This window comes from Psammomys obesus, unplaced genomic scaffold, assembly GCF_907164565.1.
Source record: "Psammomys obesus unplaced genomic scaffold, mPsaObe1.curated_primary_1811, whole genome shotgun sequence".
NCBI classification, from domain to species: domain Eukaryota; kingdom Metazoa; phylum Chordata; class Mammalia; order Rodentia; family Muridae; genus Psammomys; species Psammomys obesus.
This window is the reverse complement of record NW_026592732.1, coordinates 6,183,352-6,201,420: the sequence shown is the minus strand read 5'-3', so window position 1 is coordinate 6,201,420 and position 18,069 is coordinate 6,183,352. Positions and strand designations below refer to the sequence as shown.

Below are 18,069 nucleotides of genomic sequence, written 5' to 3'. Positions count from 1 at the left end.
ACGTGAAAATTAAACAAACAAAAAAAATACTGTATTATGTTAGTCCTTTTGTGCCGTTCACACCCTGTAACTGAATTATTTTGAAGACAACATATTGTTTGGAAAGACAAACTAAAAGAGACGGCTCCCATCGTAGTCTGTCTGGAACATTGTTGGCAATATCTAGTTTTTAAAGAGGAAAATAGTATATATTTAATTATTCTGGGGTAAGAATTCACGCGGGGCATGAACAGCGCAGTCCATAAAGTAAAACATCCTTTCAACACCACTTTAAAGTGTTAGTTCCTGCATTTAAGCTACATGTCCGTATTTAACCAACTTTACGCAGCAGATAGTGTATAACAAAGCACTTCATAGTTCATCCACCTCCCCAGGAGGCTGTATATTTGTTTTGGTTACTTTGCGTTAGGAAAATGGAGGACTCACCTCACCCTCATGCCAGTTAGTTCATAAAAGTTCCCTTTTATATTCCTTGTCACATTTTCAGTATTAATAGTTTCCCTTCATCCTCAAAAGGCCATTACACATAAAAGTAGTTTACTGATGAAGCATGCTATGCAAAGGGATCAAGTTCTCTATGATTTCAGAAGAACTGGGGACATAGGATGGAATTAAGAAACAGGAGTTAGAGACGGGCAAGAAAAGCATGGAGAGGGAAGGTTGGCCAACAGGCTCCTCACTCTGTACGTCCTCTAGTCTGTGTGCCACAGCCCTTGGGCTGTGAACTGTTGGATTCTATTATAAAACCAGTCCCATCTGTAAGCAGAAATATAAAGAAATGTGAAGCAACAGCAACAGATTTACCTCAACTTGACCTTGATACTGCTTCTGGTCTAGGGGTACTTTGGTATAGACCCATAGTAAACTTCCTTTTCACCATGCTCTGGGTCTTTTTGCCTTTCTCTCTCTTCTCTCTCTCTAACTCTCTTTGTCTCTGTCTGTTTCTCTCTGTGTGTATCTCTGTCTCTGTCTCTCTCCTTGCTCTCTCTGTCTCTCTCCCTCTCCACATGTGTGTGTATGTATGTGAGTGTACCAGAGATCAACCTCAGTGTCTCTTCTCAGACTCTTTGCACTCTGTCAAATGTCACACCTGAGCTTAAAGTATAAGTGTAAAGTATAAAATATAAGTTCATGTGTAGTGAAAAAAGAAGGTAGGCCAAAGCAAGTCATGTGCAGACAGATGGAGGTGACCCAGGGCCCAGGCTTCAAACAGCCAGTGGAGATGGATAACTGAGGGAAAGAGAAAAGCTATTTCAGTAATGGAGGACTGAGCTGTGTGTGGAAATGATTACAGACAAACCAAGGATAAAACAGTGCCTAAAATGAGCACTGCTATTCTCTCTGACAAACTCCGGATTCCCGAATCTCCACGCTAACTCCCAAGCTTCACTTCTTCTGTTCCACCTACTTGCCCTCTAGAAAAATTCTCACCAAGATGTAGACTATTGTATTTTCCATGCATACACTATTTACTTTGTAAACGCCACTGTCTATTTCCTCTCAGACTGTGTTCACACTTTGGGGTTCTTCTTGGAAACTTCAGCCACATCTCTCAGAACTCACTGTCTCCTATGCTGCTCTCCTGTAGAGGCAGGCTTAGAAGTAGAGGAAGCTGCCTAAAGATGAGCATGTGAAGAAAGCCAGTCTACAGAGGAAGCTCTTATTTACTTGGGCTTCACTGACGAGACGGGCTCTTGAGTAGCGGCTCAGAGAAGGTTCAATTGGATCTTGCTCCCCTTCTCTCCCTACTTGTAGCCCCTTTGAAACCAAGCCACAGGCAGGATATGGTATACTTCCTGGCTCCTCTGTATCGGCCCCTGGTAAACTCTGTCCCACGCTCTCTAGACTCAGATGGACATCTTTTACAATTTAACTAACTTAGACAATAAAATTGCAATTTAATTATATCAGACTGCTCTGTGGGTAAGAGCAGCAAGGACAGTTTTAAACAAGGTATTTAACGCACTAAATACAAACCATACTGGCCTAATCCATTCTTCTCACAGAGGAGTATAAGCTGCTTGTTGCTACATAAGCTTCTTTTCACAGTACATTACATGCACATTTAAATTGTTAGGAAAGTGTTCACTTAGCGTTGAAAAGTCATCAGTGTCAAACTATTTGTTTCCGAAATATATCTGCTTAGGGAATGAAATGCGAACCGGAATAGGGCTCAGGACAAGCCATCTCCCTAATGCTCATGCATCTATGCACATGCTTAACATTGTGCAGAGAACCTCCATCCCTCAGCACGCATGTCACCTCCCCCACCACAGAGCACAAGCCCCATGAAGGCTGGAGTTTTGTGACACAGTGTCAGTTACAACCAACTAGTCCAGAACAGCTGGCCGTGACACTCCGGTGATGTGTCGGTCTTCACCATTCCAGATAGAGCCAGAATCAGCATGCTAAGTCTTTCTACCAAGGTGAGTTCCGGATGTCATGCACAACGTCCTCATGTTTGCAAGACAAGTGTTGTGCACAGCAAGACATTTTACTTTCTATTGTTATCAAAGAAGAGGGAGAAAGTGGAAGGAAAGGGGAAGACAGGGAGAAAGAAGCAAGGAAGGGAGAGGGAGTGAGGGGAGAGAAAAGAAGTCAGAAAGAGAGGAATCTAAGCTCCAGATCATTCTAATAATGCAGAACTTTGAAAATACTGTTTGCGATAATTATGGAGAGGTTAGGGTATGGCTTGAGCAGCACTTGAATAATGAGGTAAATGGACAAAAAGCTTGTATTTAGAAAGGAATGAAAGGTTATACCAGCTTGGATGACAGGGCACAGCCTGAGAACATTAGGAGACAGCATGAGACTCCCAAGGGCAGACCCCAGATCAGCAGACATACTCTGAAGATTCTGTCCACAACTCGATTTCTAATCTGTGCTCCGAGGGAAGAGTATTTTGAAGGCATTTAGGGACAAATCCCACAATAAAGTTCTTGGTGATGGGTCAACCAAGCTTCAGTGGATGACCTCATTCCCATTAGTATGTTGGCATCACAAACTTGAGAGAGAGAGACAGACAGAGAGACAGAGAGAGAGAAATTTGGGTAGTGTAGATCTAGGAGGAATTGGAGGAGGAGTGGGGTTAAATATGATCAATGTCCATTATGAAAGTCTCAAAGAATTGATAAACTATTATAATCCTGATGGAGGTAGGCCATTGCATTAGAGATCTTGGTGCTTGCTAAGGCAACCATGCCATAGGAAAAAAACAGTGATGGAGCTAGGGAGCAGCCACAGCAACAAGTCTTTTTTTTTTTTTTTTTTTTTTTTTTTTTTTTTTTTTTTTTTTGGTAGCTCCAACAGCAAGATATGTGACTTGATAGAAACTGCTTGCTTTCAGAAACATGGGAGGTTACAAAGACTTACGAAATAAAGTTGAAACAGAAAGAGGAGGAAATTGAGGTGCAGGACTTGAAAAATACTGAATGTGGGTGTACTGATGGAGTCACTGCCTTCTGAGTACCTCCCCAACCAGGCATTGTATGGACACATTGGAGACCTGGGCGTTGGCTTGGGGAAAAGTCTCTAATCACGAAACCATAAAATACCAGGAATGTTGCAACTCAATGAGACACTGCAAAGTGGCCAGCATGTTGAAGGGGTGTTAATTTTGCCCAAGAACATTGGCAAAAATTTGAGGGAGGAAATAACACTTGGGTGAGGTTTTAAATTTGAAGAACATTGCCCTAAAAATAACATTCTCCAAAGGAAGAAATAGGGAACATTGAGGGAACACAAGCAAGCTTGCTTTAGGTGGCACCAGGAAGAAAAAAGCTTTTAATCACACATGTAATGCATGTTTCTTTCTGCGTTTGACAGGTTTTATCCATATGCAAAACTGTTTCCTGGACATTCTTGTGCAGGATCCAACTATCCTCCTCTCAATGGAATGACAGTGGTTCTATCAGCCACACCGCAGTCCCTGAGCTCAGGAGCAGTCAGCCAACACAACTGGATCCCACGGCTTTTTATTTTTAAGAGAGTGAGAAAGAAGAGGGGAAGTTGTATGGGCAGGGAGGTGGGAGAAATCTGGGAGGTGCTATAGAGGGAATGAATATGATCAAATTATATGAAAATTTTAAACAATAATCACAATCATTTTAAAAGTCTGACTCTAATATTTGTGTGTGCATGCACGTGTGTGTATGTACGTTTAAGCGTGCATTCTTGTGCATGTGCTTGTGGAGGCCAGAGAATAACCATGGGTGTTGTTCCTCTATCGTGTGTGTGTGTGTGTGTGTGTGTGTGTGTGTGTGAAGGTGTCTGCTGACAGCTCTGGAGCTTGCTGAGTAGGCTAGGCTGGCCAGCTAGCAAACCTCACTGATGCTTGGTCTTTATCTCCCTAGACCTCGGGTCAGAAGTCATGTCACCATATCCAGCCTTTTAGAAAGGTGACTTACAGAGTTATGGAGAGCAAACTCAAGTACTCAGGCTTGCGAGACAAGCATTTTAACACCTCCAGCTCGTGATGTTAATATGCCTGGTTGAATGTGTCTCTCTGTGTGTGTACACGGGCATCCATGTGCCCTAGACATATACATGGCATGCTAAACATACTGATAACAGAGTAGAACTGTGGAAGGTTGGTTTTCCCCTTCCACCACATGGGTTATGAGGTTCAAACTTCAGTCACTGGGCTGGGTGGCAAGCACCTGTACCTACTCAGTCATCTGCCGGGTCCAGCTTTAATGTTTTTACTACTAAATTATTAAAGAGTTTAGGAAGTCTAATCACAAAAATATGGATAGGGAATGACTACTATATGTCCACCAAATGGATGCTCAGTCCAGCAGTGCAAATGTTGACTTAGTTTGTCATTGTTTAATCTGCTTCTGACAAACCTTCAGAATCAAGGTCTAAGCTCCAATGGACCTCTGATTACTTATTCTACACAGCTAAGGAGCAAATACCACCTTAGGACTGGTGGACCATTTAAAGTCACACAACTAGCAAGCCTCAGGGCCTAGACTCCAACCCACACTACCTAAAGACAGGTCCATGCACTTCCATACAGTCCCAGTACACAACACAGAAGCATGCTGTTTCCTCTCCCAGAACTCAGTATGCTGGAAGTCTACAGAACTAACAGGATTGTATCACTGGTTGCTTCAGACTGGGGTAGGAAACGTCACCACCAACAAACAAGAAAAAAGAAAACAAGAATAAAGATGAATAAAAAACTGGGATTCTTCTGACTTAGAGTTATAATAGAAGCATAAGACTCTATACTATTGATGAAAACATCAACCTTACCTCCAAGGACCATGCCAGCCTGACAGCACTTTCTCAGGCGACATGCTGGGCAGTTTTTCCTGCGGATCTTATCAACAATGCAGTCATTTCTTCCGGCACATAAATAGTTATGCTGCCCTAAAAAAGGAAAAAGCACACGTCACTCACAAGTTCTACAGACTCCAAGTCAAAGGTGAGACACAGCTCCTGTGGCCAGCCTCTTGCTGGCCATCACTGCATGCTGGAAATGAGACAGACTTACTCAGCTCCTCACCTGTGACTTCAGGGCCTAAATGAAGTGATGGTAAGTGCTAAAAACATTTCAACAGCTGTTTATACCTAAATAAAGAGCTGTGATTATCAAGTTGAATGCAGCTTTTATGTCATGACAGGCAAAGGCCTGGGTAGTACAGCATTTTATTGTTTGTTTGTTTGTTTGTTTGTTTCCAAGACAGGCTTTCTCTCTATAAGTACCCTAGCTGTCCTGGAACTCACTTTGTAGACCTCCAACTCACAGAGATCTGCCTGCCTCTGCCTCCCCAAGTGCTGGGATTAAAGGTGTCGCCACCATACCCAGCTCCAGCATTTAAATTTAAGTAGGAAAGGGCATTTCTGATAGTTGAGCACACTGACATGAAGTTAACACATTAACAGGTTGACGTAACCAACTTCTCCTGTCACGTGTCCTTCCAGTGGGCACCCACTGAAGACTGGAATGGACGCACACATGGTCCTAGTGGTTCCGTAAAATCTGGATGCTCAGTTCATTCGAAAGTATGACCATCTTTGGGACTAAGGACTGGGCCATCAGAACTGCAGACACACCATGACCCAGATACAGCTTCAGCTTCGTCTCCATGCAGTCTGTTTGGCTAAAGGAACACAGTAATCATGCAGTCCCAGCAAGACATTTCAGTTGTTAGCTTTTACCGCCTTTTTTGAACAGTATTATTTGATTTTTTCCTAGGTCCCTGGTCTGTCTAATCTTAAGTTCTTGGCCACCCATGCAGTGTTGGGTAAGTTACACCTTGCAAAGTAGGCCTTTAGTCAAGTCAAGATGGTTACTGTTCAAATAAGGGGGGAAATGTAGAGATAAAATGACTCCTAATGCTATCTGCTGTACTCATAGAATAGTGCCTTATTCTTCTATTATCAGAGAAGGGGCTGCTCCTGCAGCTAACAGGAACAAATATGCATACCCATAGTCAGACATGACACAGAGTGAGAGACCTTGGGACATTCAGCACTAATGTCTCCAGCAATCCCTCCTCTCAGAGCTCACGGAACCCCATGGAAAAGGAGGCAGAATGAGTAGAAGAGCAAGAAGGGATGGAGGACACAAAGAAAACAAGACCCTCTAAGTCACAGAAACTGAGGCAGCATACACAGGACCTGTACGGGTCTGTACTAGGTCATGTGAGTGTGTGTATGTGTGGCTTCTAGTTTAGCATTTTACAGAAATGAGAGGATCTTCCACCCTTTATCTGAGATGGAGTTCTAACTGACCTATAAATTTTCCAAATAGGATAGGAGTATCTGGCCAATGAGTTTCCAAGGATCTATCTGACTCGTCCTCCCATCTTGACATCTTTGAATTACAAGAATGGGCTACTGTGACCAAAATTTTATATGTGTTTTGGGAATTGAACTCAGGTCTTCATGTTTGCAAGGCAAAGGCTTTACTGACTAAGTTCAATAATTCTTTACATTGCTATTACCTACAGAAAGAGAAATTTTCATTATCCCAAAAGAACTATGTTTAAAGCCCTGCAAAATAGGTAGTACTTGCATACTGTTTCTAACTGCTCTCCATATTCAACTTCCTGGTGTTTCAATTGCTTAAAACCTTAGTAATATTAATAATCATCAATAATATTAATAATAAATAACATTAACAATCATTAATAACATGATTGAAAATGAAAGACCAAAACATGATGAGGCAACATTGCCTAGTGACTTGTAATATTTAAACTATGTTACGTGGTTCCATTTTAACTAAAATGAAACTTGCACTGTAAACTAGAAAAAGAATTTCCTGTAGAATAAGAAATCTGTATCATGTCGCCTGTTTTTGAAGAGTCTATTCTTTTTAAAAAATGTCAAGATCATAAACGTATGGGGGAGGGATGCCCACGTGAGTAGATGTGCCCTCAGAAGGCATGGGTGTCAGGCCCACAGAGCTGGAGTTAGAGGCAGGTTGTGAGTGGCCTGACATGGATGTTCGCAACCAAACTTGAGGCCTTCATAAGAGCAGTACGTGGCCCCATCCTCTAGCCTTTTACACTGTGCCATCCCTCTAGCCTTTCAGTCGCCTTTTAACAGAGCACAGGGGGACAATTTTCATTTGTGTATGAGAGAAGTCACACAAAAGACAGAGACACAGAAGTCCTGAATAAAATACAACAGTAGCAAGTTGCTTAATTACAGTCTGGGCTACTTTTTGAGTCAATCTGTGTAACTCAAAAGTGGAGAAAAAGAAAGGACAGAAATACAATCTCAAATGGCACATATGGAGCCTAGGACCCAAGAACAGGAGTTTAAAATCCATGGGTGAATGTCACTGTGTTTATCAACCACACCCAAAGGCAGGCTCCATGGCCAGAAGCAGTTGGCCAACACAAAGTGAACTCCATGGTCCCTTCTTTCCTTCCTTCCTTCCTTCCTTCCTTCCTTCCTTCCTTCCTTCCTTCCTTCCTTCCTTCCTTCCTTCCTTTTCTTTTTGTTTTTTGAGACAGGGTTTCTCTGTGTAGCCTTGGCTGTCCTGGGCTAGCTTTGCAGACCAGTCTAGCCTTGAACTTACAGAGATCTGTCTTTCTCTGCCTCCTGAGTGCTGGGATTACAGGCATGCACCACCATGCCTGGCAAAAGATATATTTTCTAGGTCTAGCCTGTGTTGACTGTAACGGATACTAGGAGTCAGATTACCCAAGTCTAGTCATTTCATCCAACATATCCTGCATTCCTCACAGAAATTACTGATGACAGGGACAGGGAATGGGATGCTGCCTTGGGATAGAGAATTTGACTTTGCAGAAGGCTGAGAACAGCTCATGGTGATGCTACAGCTAAAAGGCACCTTGGGCCCTCCAAAACTCATGCTGATATCTAATACCATAGAAAGACATTAAGAGGTTGGAGCCGGTAGGATGGATGATTGGTGCCTTGTCATAAGAGGGTGTCACAACCTGTGCATGTCATTGAAGGCTTAAGAGAATAGTTACTTCATGAATTACCTCAGGAAAGGGTCTGTTGTAACAGCCACTTTTCTGGGTCTCAGTTCAGCTCTTTGTCTCAACATATATCCTTCACCACCACAGGACTCAGAAACCAAGAAGGATCTAAGTGTGTTTCCTCAGCTTGAGCTAGAAACAGATCACTTTTCCTTGTAGTTCACCCAGTCTGTGGTATTATGTTGTTAGCAACAGAAAATGAACCGAGACACTGGCTAAATATAATTTAAATAAATTCAAGTGATTAAGACACATTAAGTGCATAAACATCATGATAATATAAAAAGGAACAAATGAGAGAAAGACACAAAACTCACTGGAAAGCCCTAGAAGTTTCTAGGATACAAACTAGTCACCTTGAAAATTGATAATTAAGTTTAAAAATTACCCAGTTCAAGACTTCCATTATAAATTGTATTTTAAAAATAGAAAAGTTCCTTTCGGAAGAAAAAAAAAGCATGAGAGTGATTTGTAGGAGATAAAATCAGAAAGGATAATAAAAGTAGAAAACTGTCCTTTTGCAGTCTTAAAGAAATAACCACCACTTGTGATGCCTAAAAAGTCCATCAAACACTCTTCCATTTTACAACTGTTTGACTTTGTGGGACCACCTCTTCATAGGCTTCAACCAAAACAGCGACGCCAGCTGTCTTCTATGAAGGCCAATATTAACTGACTTCCAAACTTGTAAAACAATGCTATTTTTCTTTTGGCTTATGAGTATATCTTAATTTCATTTTAAAATAACAAGTAGGATTTGTTGTGTGTATACCCCTGCCAGAGATTCAGGAAACACCAACAAATCAATTATACTAATCATCAGAGACTCCTATGTGACAGTATTACTCACCATTCTTATCATTGAATTTCTTGGCTCAGATAATTAATATCTGATAGATTATTATGTTTTATATGAGGAAAGCAAAGTTTCAAAGTCTACAAATCAAGGGGCTGGAGAGATGCCTCAGTGGTTAAGAGTAATTCCTGCTCTTTCAGGGGATCAGGGGTGCGCTTTCAGTACCCACATTACCCAAACAGCTACAAGTCCAGCTCCACGGGAGTCAATGCCCTCTTCTGACTCCGCAGGTACCTGTACATACCTGGCATACAGTAATACAGTCTCAAACACATGCATACACACACAGAGAGAATATAGTACATATACACATATGTATGTATAAAATTTGGGAGTTGCCAGGCACGAGGATGTTGGGATAATAACTCCAGTCCTATGACAGGACAGGTGCTCATAACCATTGATATATCTTTCCATCTTCCTGTAATATCAGTTTTAGTTTCCAATGCGGTCAACATTGGTGCATATAATCCATATATACACAAGATCTTTGGAGGTCTCAGTAATTTTAAATTCCTAGCATGCTGAGTCTCTTTGATACACTAAATACAATTTTTATGTAGCTGTTAAACTTACTTTTGCTATCCAGATTCCAATTTCTCCCACCTATTAGGTCCGTGGCCTTGAACAACTCATTTAATCTCCAGGCACGTCTGTTTTCTTATCTATGAAATAGCAGCTCAGTGCACAATCATGTGAACAAAATCTGTAACGCTTCACCAGATGCAGTCGAAATGCTCACTGGGAAGGAATTCTGATGGCTCAATAAGCAAATACTTATTGACTATCTGTTATTTCCTGTGTAATTCCATAAGAAAATGCCCCAGAAGTTTATTTTATATAACCACTGAATATTTTTTTACTGGATTTGATTTTCTTTATCTTCTTCAGAGACCTATCATTTAATGAGTTAAATATCCACTTTCCATTCACCAGATTTTCTAACTACAAAGTGAAAACACCATATTCATTAGTCAAATACATTTTCACTCAAATTTAGTTCAATTTTTATCTACCCCATAAGAAAATTATCCGTTCAGTCTATTTTCCATATGCAGTGGAGGGCTGATGATAATTTTTATATGTGGCCTCTGTATGGATGAAAGGAGCTAAATGAGAGAGGCTATCACAGTGCCTCATATGTAGCACAAGCAATCAATTGTCACACAATTTCCACCAGTCTGCTATTTTCTCATCATTCTGAAGTAACACCTCAGTGTGAGCTCTTTCTGGCTTGCAGTATAGATTTTCATTTCATCACTCAGCTTTGGACCTTACCACTGTATTTCTCTTATGTAAATCCATCTTTTAACTTCATCCAGTCCTTTTCTTTTCTGACATTAATTCTTGTTGTTCAGACTCTGCTCACATTTACAGTAATCTGAAGAGTATTCTCCTTCTGTGTCGTCCAGTAAATACATTTTAAGCACACCTTTCTAACGTGTCATTCGCTGGGAAGAGTGTTAAAAGATACAACCTGCTAGCATGCTACAGAGGGGAACATGAAATGAGAAACTAGTGGTCACCAAAATATGACACCTTTCAGTTCACACATTTGAGCTGGTACCCAGAATGAATTGGGTGAAAGGGAAATGATAGGAAGAGAGACTAGCGAAGAGAGAGTGAGCTATCTGCCATGATGCTGAGATTCACCCAGGGTTGTGTAACCTATGAGGCTGCCAGGGAAGACAGTGGCAGGATGTGAAAATGTGACTGTCAGAGAAACGTGAGGTTTACTGTCAGAGTTGTGATTGCTCTTCCCAGAAGCAGGGAGCATGTGGCAAGACATGGGGTGGGAGTGAGAATGGGGTTGAGAAGAGAAATGGTGTGTTCTGATTTCTGTTTAAATAGCAGGACTTTGGTGTCTAAAATAGGAACAGAACCAGGAAGCAAGGATAGAGATGAGACCATTTCAAGCAGTTACAATAAACCCTTAGTGTAATCATGGGGAATGACAGCAAAGTGGCCAGTCAGATAGTTAGAGCAAATGAGACCTCTTCAGACTCATGCTGAAGGTGGGGCCAAGTCATTTACAGAAATCTACTTGCTAACACATCCCAGCAGCTTACGTTTTATTTAGCAGTTAGCCCTCTCTATGAGGAAAGGAATGGAAGGAAAGGGAAGGAAAGGGAATTGAAGGGGAGGGGAAGGAGGGGAAGGAGGGAAGGGAAGGAAGAAGAGGAGCCTCCCAGACAATGTGAAGAAGGAACTGTCTGCTCACCAGGAGACAGTAAGTAAAGGAGAGATCCTTTACTTACATTATTATTATTATTAATTATATTATTATTATTATTATTATTATTATCATTATTATTATTATACCCCCCTCCAAAAAATTAGGGAATTTTTTCTTTTCAAAATTTAGTTATCCAATTTTTACCCTCCTTGATCTCAAGGAATTTGTATTATAAATGCTGATGAGCACTACACACTAGCAGATGGGCAAGACATGACACAACGATTAGGAGAGGAGCCCCTGGCTCCCGTCTCAGCTCTGCCATTTCTACAGTTTGGGAAAGTTGCTGGCATGTAAAAAGAATTTAATTACTGCCACGATTGTTAAATCTGCTCATAATCTAAATGGTGAAACTCTAAGACAGATTAACAATCTAGAACGTCTGTTTGCAATAAGCATGTAACTACGGAACACTTGGCCTTTTATAGTGCCTCTGTCTTGGGGAATCATGCCTGGGAACTTTCTCTTTTCAAAACATTCTCTATACAACAAAGATGGCTACCAATGGGGAATTACTTCTTTTTTATCAAAAAAAAAATAATTTTTATCTGTAGCAGCATTCTGCTGGGAAAGCTGTCATCATAGACAAGACCAGTGTTTTAGAGCGTACATCCTTCTATCAAGGACAATGCAGAGCTTGTCTTTAAAGTTTAAAACTATTTTAAAGTTCTATGCAAATAAGATACAACTGTGTGTGGTGAGAGAGAGTTCAGCATCGTACACTCATCAACATTTCGCTGCTTCTCCTGTGCCTTTTGTTTAAAATGAACCACAGTGGCTCCTGTAAGGCCGTGCCATCTGCTGCAATAAGTAACTTTATGTTATTGTCACTCCAGTCAATTCCATGCCAGGCGATCCATAATCTAAGCTTGAAATCTCTCCTTGCATCATTCAGGCAGCTCACATCTGGTTTTGCAGTCTTTCTATAAGATATTTACAGTACAAGAAGCAATGACTATTGAAACTCTATCTTGTATGGACATATCAGCTTCACTAATTCATCGACTGTCCCCACATTTTTATTTCTTTATTGAAGAGGGAAACCTCCACTTGAAAAAACTGGGGCCCACTGAGCAGGAACCCAAATGCATCTGGTTCCAGCTGCAGTCACAGGCCACGCCCAAATGTCAATTGAAAACTTCTTGAATCCTGGACAGTCTAGGAGGCTCCTGCTCAGTTGGTTTCTTTGCCAGCTCACCTGGGAAGATTGGTGACTACCTACAGTTCCTGATTTTTCTCTACTTAACTTCACTTTCTTTTTCATTTTTGTGGAAGGATTTAGCTGAAGTCATTGAGAATTACATTCTCATGTAGTGAGTTAATATGAGCATAAGATGCTTCGTGACATAATTTTAACAACTCCTAGGTTCTGATTCAATAAAGAAATACATGGAAATACAGGAGGGAAGTCCTAACAGATGCCCTTTTGCAGGATGAAATGAGTACTCTCCGAGTTCTCTCTTGCTTGGGGAACTTGATTGACATCTGAGTCCTGGCCTACTTACCTATAAAGTGAGAATGGTAAATTCTCCTGAGGGACTGTTGTGAGGCACAGAAGACAGAAACCCGAAGTACTCAGCATCCTTTCTACCATATAAAGACAGTAATGTCAACCGTTTGTACTTCCTCTCCACTTCTACTGACTGCTCCCCGAGTCTCCATTCCAGTAAACTGCCTATTAGTCAGCCCCATCCCCATGCCCTCTGAGCTTCTTAGAATCGAGGTCTGTATCTTTTACTGCAGAGGTAGAATCCAGCAGGCCCCTCAGGCCTCCTGTGGGGAGGAGGAATAGACTCGCTGTTTCTTAATGTCATCTTTACATGGAGGGAAAGAATCCTGCCTCATAGTCTGGTGGCGATGACTAACCATGCAGAGAGATCAGGAGATGCCCTTCATTTATAAATTAGTGATAATCATTCTGTTCTTTCTTTTATGTTTTCTACAAGCCTTTGAGTACAGCTTTGGTTTGGTGGTCCATATTCGGGAAGTGTTTGGTCAGTAGAATAAATAAGTTCCTTGGTTGTGGCAGAGTAAGGAAGATGATAAGTCTACCTATGTTTTTCTGAAGTCTACATTGTATAATGCACCTCAAGAAAAATGGCGAGTCATGAAGATAAGCCAAGGAAATAGCAAAAGATTAGGCAGCAGTTGAGATGAAATGAATTTAAAGCTAACTTCATAATGTGGTGAAGTCTTTGAGAATGAAAATTTGTTTCTTTGTTCTGTAGACATTAAACTGAGAAAAAAAAAAGAAAGAAGATGGACTCTGTGAGAATCATCATATTATAAAATAACACAGAAAAGTTCATTAAAAAGGACAGACTTCCCAAAAAGAAATCAAATGGAGGATACATCCAACGTTTGCATGAACACACCCAGCAACAGTGGGCATTGCATTCATCTTCCCTTCCATCAGTCGTTAGGCAGACATGGGGCAGGTGCAGAATACGTGACTTACTTCTTTTAGAAAGTGGGGCCTTATTGTGTAGATGAGGATGGCCTTAAACTCGTGTTTTTTTCTGCTTGATTCTCCCTAAAGCTGGGATTATAGGATACCACTTTCACATGTGACTCTCAAACGCTTTAAATGATGACAGGGTTTAAAAACCAAAAGAAGTCACCCATGTGTCCACTTAAAAATCTGTCAACACTCCTTTGATGACAGAAGGAGAAGCTGTATGTGTCAGGAATGGTTTCCAGGTGTCAGCAGTGATGGTCTACCAGACCACAGGACATTCTGGTGCTAAATCTTGACTCAACGGTGTCCTCTTATTTACAGGTGTCACAGATAAGACCTGCCCAGGATTTGCTCTGGTTCCACTAAGCATCCAAATGAAACCTAAGGATTTCCTGTCACAGCAGATTTCGTGTGTGTGTGTGTGTGTGTGTCCAAACCCACTCCCCCGGGGCCGCCATCTCTCGTTCTGAAAATACAGTTAATATTTTTAAAATGCAAAACAATCTGGTAAGACATCAGCACAGTGAGAGTTAAAAGAGAGAGGCAGACATTAGAGTCAGACTTAATGGGTAGTGGTATTTCTTGGTAAAATTCAGATATAATACAGTACCTCTACCTTATGGGATTTATAAAGGAGTTATAAGTCCCAGATGATAGTCAAGACCAACCAGGGTCTTTTAGATGAGTGACCCACTTATGGAATATCAGATATTGCTGTGGGACCCCTTCATTCCTCCCGGACTCCTGTGCTGTTGTCTCCTACGATGTCACGATACTCCAGAGCAGAGAATTTTTCCTATTCTTTTTTATGTAATGATGTTCATGCGGGCGCATGTGAATGTGCGCAAAGGTGTGCTTGTGCGTATTTGGACATGTGTGCACGCTTCTGTGTGCACGTGGGCATATATCCGTGTGTCTCTGCGTAAGCAGAGGTTCGTGTATGTGTGCGTAAATGTCTTCTGCATTTGTGTGCATGCGTGTGTTTATTCATAGTTGTATCGCATGTGTTTGTACATCTGGCAGACTACATTGGGTTGTTACATTTGAGTTTCTTCTTGCTTTTGCAGCAGTTGCAGGCAGGGATGACACATACATCTATCTCTGTAGCCCTGATACAATCTGTCTTTAAAGGAAGCATAGATAAGTAACTTTGGAAGTGAATAAATGAGGGAGGGAAACTGTGTTAGCAGCAGGAGGATTTGGTGTATTAAAAATTTCAGCAAAAGGCTTAAACCCGGAGAATGGACGCTTACCAAGTGCAAGAAATCCTCACTCCAGCAATGCCTGAAGAGGAGGATTTTCATCCTTTGAAGCATTCCAGAGAGTTTAAAACAGCAAGTTAGAAATACACTCATACACTCACACACGGACCCACGTATACATGCACACGTATACAGAGCACACGCAAGCATACACACAAATGACACACACATGCACCGCAAGCCATACACGTGTGTGAACACACACACACACACACACACACACACACACGAGCATACATACATATGCATTCATGAACACGCTCACAGATAAGTATGCACATGTGTAAGCATAGACACACAAATGCCGTGCCTATGTGAATGAATGCAAATATACACACACATTGTGGCGGCTTGAACATGAATGGCCCCACAGGCTCATATTGTTGAACGCTTAGTCATCAGGAGTTCTGCTATTTGGGAGGTACTGGAGGTGTGGCCTTGTTGGAGTAGGTGTGGCCTTGTTAAGGGGATGGACTTTAGGGCTCCATGCTCAAGCCAGGCCTAATGTCTCCCTCTTCCCATTGCCTTCAGATGCAGAGGTAGAACTTTCAGTTACCATCTCTGCCTGTGTGCCACCACGTTCTCCACCATGAGGAGAATGGACTAAAGCTCTAAAACCATAAGCAAACCCAAATTAACTGCTTCCCTTTATAAGAGTTGCCATGGTCTTGGTGTCTCCTCACAGCAACAGAACATGACTAAGACATATATGTACACACACATGTACAAACACAAGCACATGCATATGTCTGCATGCACACGTGAACCTCCACTGTTACACAGACATGCATATGTGCACACACATCCATAGGTCTACATGGGCACACAGGCATGCATGTGCACACACACCATTATACGAAAAAGGCAACGTGGAAAATAATACCAACGATACATACATTCTAGCAAATGATGCTCTTTATGTTTTAACATTTCCAGATGTTATATACATGTTTTAAGACGCTGAGGTAGAGGCATTGAGGGATCACAGTAATAAGAGAAGATTAACAGTGTTGATCATGAGAACTTAAGCTTTATCAGTAATGTTTAATTTTTTGTAAATTACAATGCAGTGCCATGTTCGTTGGGCAGTTAGAAGAAAATTCAGGCCTCGGTGGCCTCGGCAGGAGCACAGCTGCCATGGCTAAGATAAATGTCTTGTAGCACTGCTTTCAGTGATGAAGGACCACTAAGACACATGCCACTCAGTGCTTTTTTCGTTTACTTCCTCCTTACTTCAGTATGCCGTATCTCTAACCATGTTCATTCATTTTCAGTGTTAGACAGAAAGACCTCCAGCTTGAGAGGAAATTGGCTGTAGAGTTTTGAAATAAAGTCCAGTGAATTACTACACACTTATTTTTAGGGCAATGGGAAAACTGCCAAGTGGTAAACTCTTTCTGAGAGCACATTAAACAAATACGATGATTGGGGAACTATCTTCTGGAGAGTGTAAACGCTAATTACATGAATTACAGTGGAGGAGATTGTGGGGTAATTTTGTGGACGGCAGAGCATTACTGAGCTTTAAAGATGGGGAAATGCAGTTGGTGGTGGCCACACCGCTACTGCTAGCGAAGGAAAGTCTGATTCTAAGTCAATCTTCTTCATATGATCAACTATTTTCACCAGCTCAAAGAAACACTTTCTTGGTAAAAACGTTGTGACTTCTGTCCTGTTTGCACTATGGCCCTATCCATGGTATTTCTCCTCTAGCTCAACAGTTTCCTAAACTCCCTTGCTTCTGACAGGGAGTCAGTGCTTCAGGGAGTCAGACACTGCGTGAGTCAGTCACTTACCATATATGTAATTAGTTATTAACAGACATTGGTAGCGTGCCCTTTTCTGCGTGTCACCGCTCAAACAGTGGCCAACTGTGTGCACTCTGTTTTGTTGGCCTCTCAGCAGAACCCAGCATAGGGCCTGGACATGACTAGTGTGTGAGCTAATGCGTTTCAGGTAATTCATCCATGAATAATTAATACCCAAGTCAGAATGCTACAGTATTACAAAACAATTACACATGCATCCATGCTTATGTAGTCTTGAGTCTTGTAAATAATGTGTTTCAATTATGTTATAATATTTGTTCAATTCTACTGCATTGAATGTCTACGCTATCAATGTTGTCACATAGTAAACTATCCAAATAATGAGAATGCAGCATAATTAGTTGTGATAACCTGCTCATAAAACAAAATGCTTATTTACTGAATGTCTAGTATTTTTTCTGGTCATTGGGCACACAGAATAAACCAATAAAAGTGTCTCTGTCTTCTGCAGGATCAGGTTGCTGGCCTACATTAGTAGAATTGGCAGGCAACTGTTTTTTATCTCTATGATAGATATTGTGTGATTCCTGACCATGCCCCAGTTCACACTGACTGTCAAAATCTTGGCAAAGAAGTGTAATAGGCTTTTCAACCAACTGGACTCAGCTCAAGAGAAGCCTATTTTCCTCATACATGTTCTCTATTTTCTGAGTGTTATATACTCTCTCTCTTCTCTCTCCCTCCATTTGTCTCTCCCTTCCCTTCCCTTCCCTCCCCTCCCCTTCTCTCTCCTCCCCTCCCCTTCTCTTCCCTTCTCTCTTCTATGGAAAACCAGTAAAATCAATTAAAACCAGTTGTCCTAGGTGCCTCTGTCTCCCACTCAGCCTGGGAGAGGAACCACTCAGAACACTCTCTTGGCACCCAGGTAAGCCTTTTCTTCAGGAAATTTCACCAGATATGAAGTTAATATGATCTAAATTTTTATATTATAGATTTCTGTTCACTCTAGTTTTATTC

At 41.4% G+C, this 18,069-nt stretch overlaps 1 protein-coding gene across 1 annotated transcript in view; it reads right to left on the bottom strand.

Annotated features, from left to right (window-relative positions):
• Positions 1-18,069, bottom strand: part of Pgr (progesterone receptor) — a 58,689-nt gene that overhangs the window by 34,501 nt on the left and 6,119 nt on the right. The window contains exon 3 of the mRNA XM_055615569.1: positions 5,260-5,376. Coding sequence (XP_055471544.1) covers positions 5,260-5,376 — 117 coding nt within the window. The remainder of the gene's footprint in view (positions 1-5,259; positions 5,377-18,069) is intronic.